Here is a 1219-nt window from a genome sequence, read left to right as displayed (position 1 = left end):
GGCGCAGGCCGGGGGCGTCCCTGAGCAGCAGGGCCGAGCAGAGCCGCCGCGGGCTCTGATACATGCCGGGCGCCGCCGCCTCCTCCGCCGCGCTGACGAGCCGGGCCGAGCGGGTGCGGAGGGCGCGGGCGGGACCAGGGTCGCTGTGGGGCTCCTTCCTCCTCGTGCCTCGGCGCGGACCCGGCGAGCGGAGATCCGGGAGGCAGACGCGGCGACGGCGACGGCGGCAGATCTCTGGGGCGCGCGGGCGGAGAGCCGAGGAGCAGCCGGCGAGCGGCGGCGGGGCGGGCGCTACCACGCGGTGGCCGGGGGGAATCCGCACGCACAGCCCGGGCGCAGCCGGCTCCTGCCAGGAATGGACCCGCTAGGACCAGAGAGAGACACGGAGAGGGAGACACCGGCACTGAGTGGAGAATGCGGAACGGCGGAGGTCGCGGGAATTTATTAGAGAGGCGTTCCGGGAGACGGCGCCTCCTCCTGCCGGCTGCGATGGGAGGATCCACAGGCAGGGAATCCCGGGTTGGCTCCTGGGTGTGTGCGAGCGCGTGGTCTGTGAGGACGTCTGGCCAAGGCGGTCGACTCCGAAGCAGGGATGCAAATGTGTCACCGTAGAGCGCAGCCTGCTTCGGTGGCGGCGGCGAGAGGGGCGGAAGCACGCGGCGGGCGTTAGAGCGTCGATCCGCGAGACTGCCAGAAAGAAGGTCTGTGAGAATGGCCGCTTGAGACGAGCCGTGCTTGGGGTCTGGAATTCACACACCCGAGGGAAACGGCTCTTCAGTTCCGGGAATCAGAAGACACTTCTGGGGCGGGTGCATTGCGAGGACAGATTAGATCCGTTGGGTGTTAACCGAATTTAGAGAGGTCACAACCAGTGCCCCAAGCCAGGGCGAGCCGCCCGTCCAGTAAATCCCTGTGTGTGCTGGTGGTTCGCGCCTTTAATTCCAGGTCAGGTAGAGCTCCTCAGTTCCTCAGTGAAGTTTTGTCTCAAAAAAAAAAAAAAAAAAAAAAAAAAAAAAAAAAAAGAAAGAAAGAGAAAAAACCCACAAAATCTGAGCAATAAGTGGTGAAAAGCAGGAAAAGGAGACTTACTTAATGCGGCCGCTTTGGGAAGATTGTTAACTCTAGTGAGCCTTTTTCTGTCCTGCGAAGCCAGTACCCAAATAACCTCACGGAGAAAAGCTTGGCCTTAGGCTTGTCCCACTAGCTCTTTTTTTTTTTT

General features: G+C 61.4%; 1 protein-coding gene across 1 annotated transcript in view; it reads right to left on the bottom strand.

Annotated features, from left to right (window-relative positions):
* The window catches only part of Noct (nocturnin), a 20195-nt gene extending 19259 nt beyond the window's left edge, over positions 1-936 (bottom strand). Inside the window, exon 1 of the mRNA XM_026783018.1 lies at positions 3-936. Coding sequence (XP_026638819.1) covers positions 3-64 — 62 coding nt within the window. The 5' untranslated portion in view covers positions 65-936. The remainder of the gene's footprint in view (positions 1-2) is intronic.
* Positions 937-1219: the final 283 nt, after the last annotated feature.

The sequence above is a fragment of the Microtus ochrogaster genome, chromosome 1 (genome assembly GCF_000317375.1).
Source record: "Microtus ochrogaster isolate Prairie Vole_2 chromosome 1, MicOch1.0, whole genome shotgun sequence".
NCBI lineage: Eukaryota > Metazoa > Chordata > Mammalia > Rodentia > Cricetidae > Microtus > Microtus ochrogaster.
Note: the sequence above shows the minus strand (reverse complement) of the source record. Positions and strands in the feature narration are given on the sequence as shown.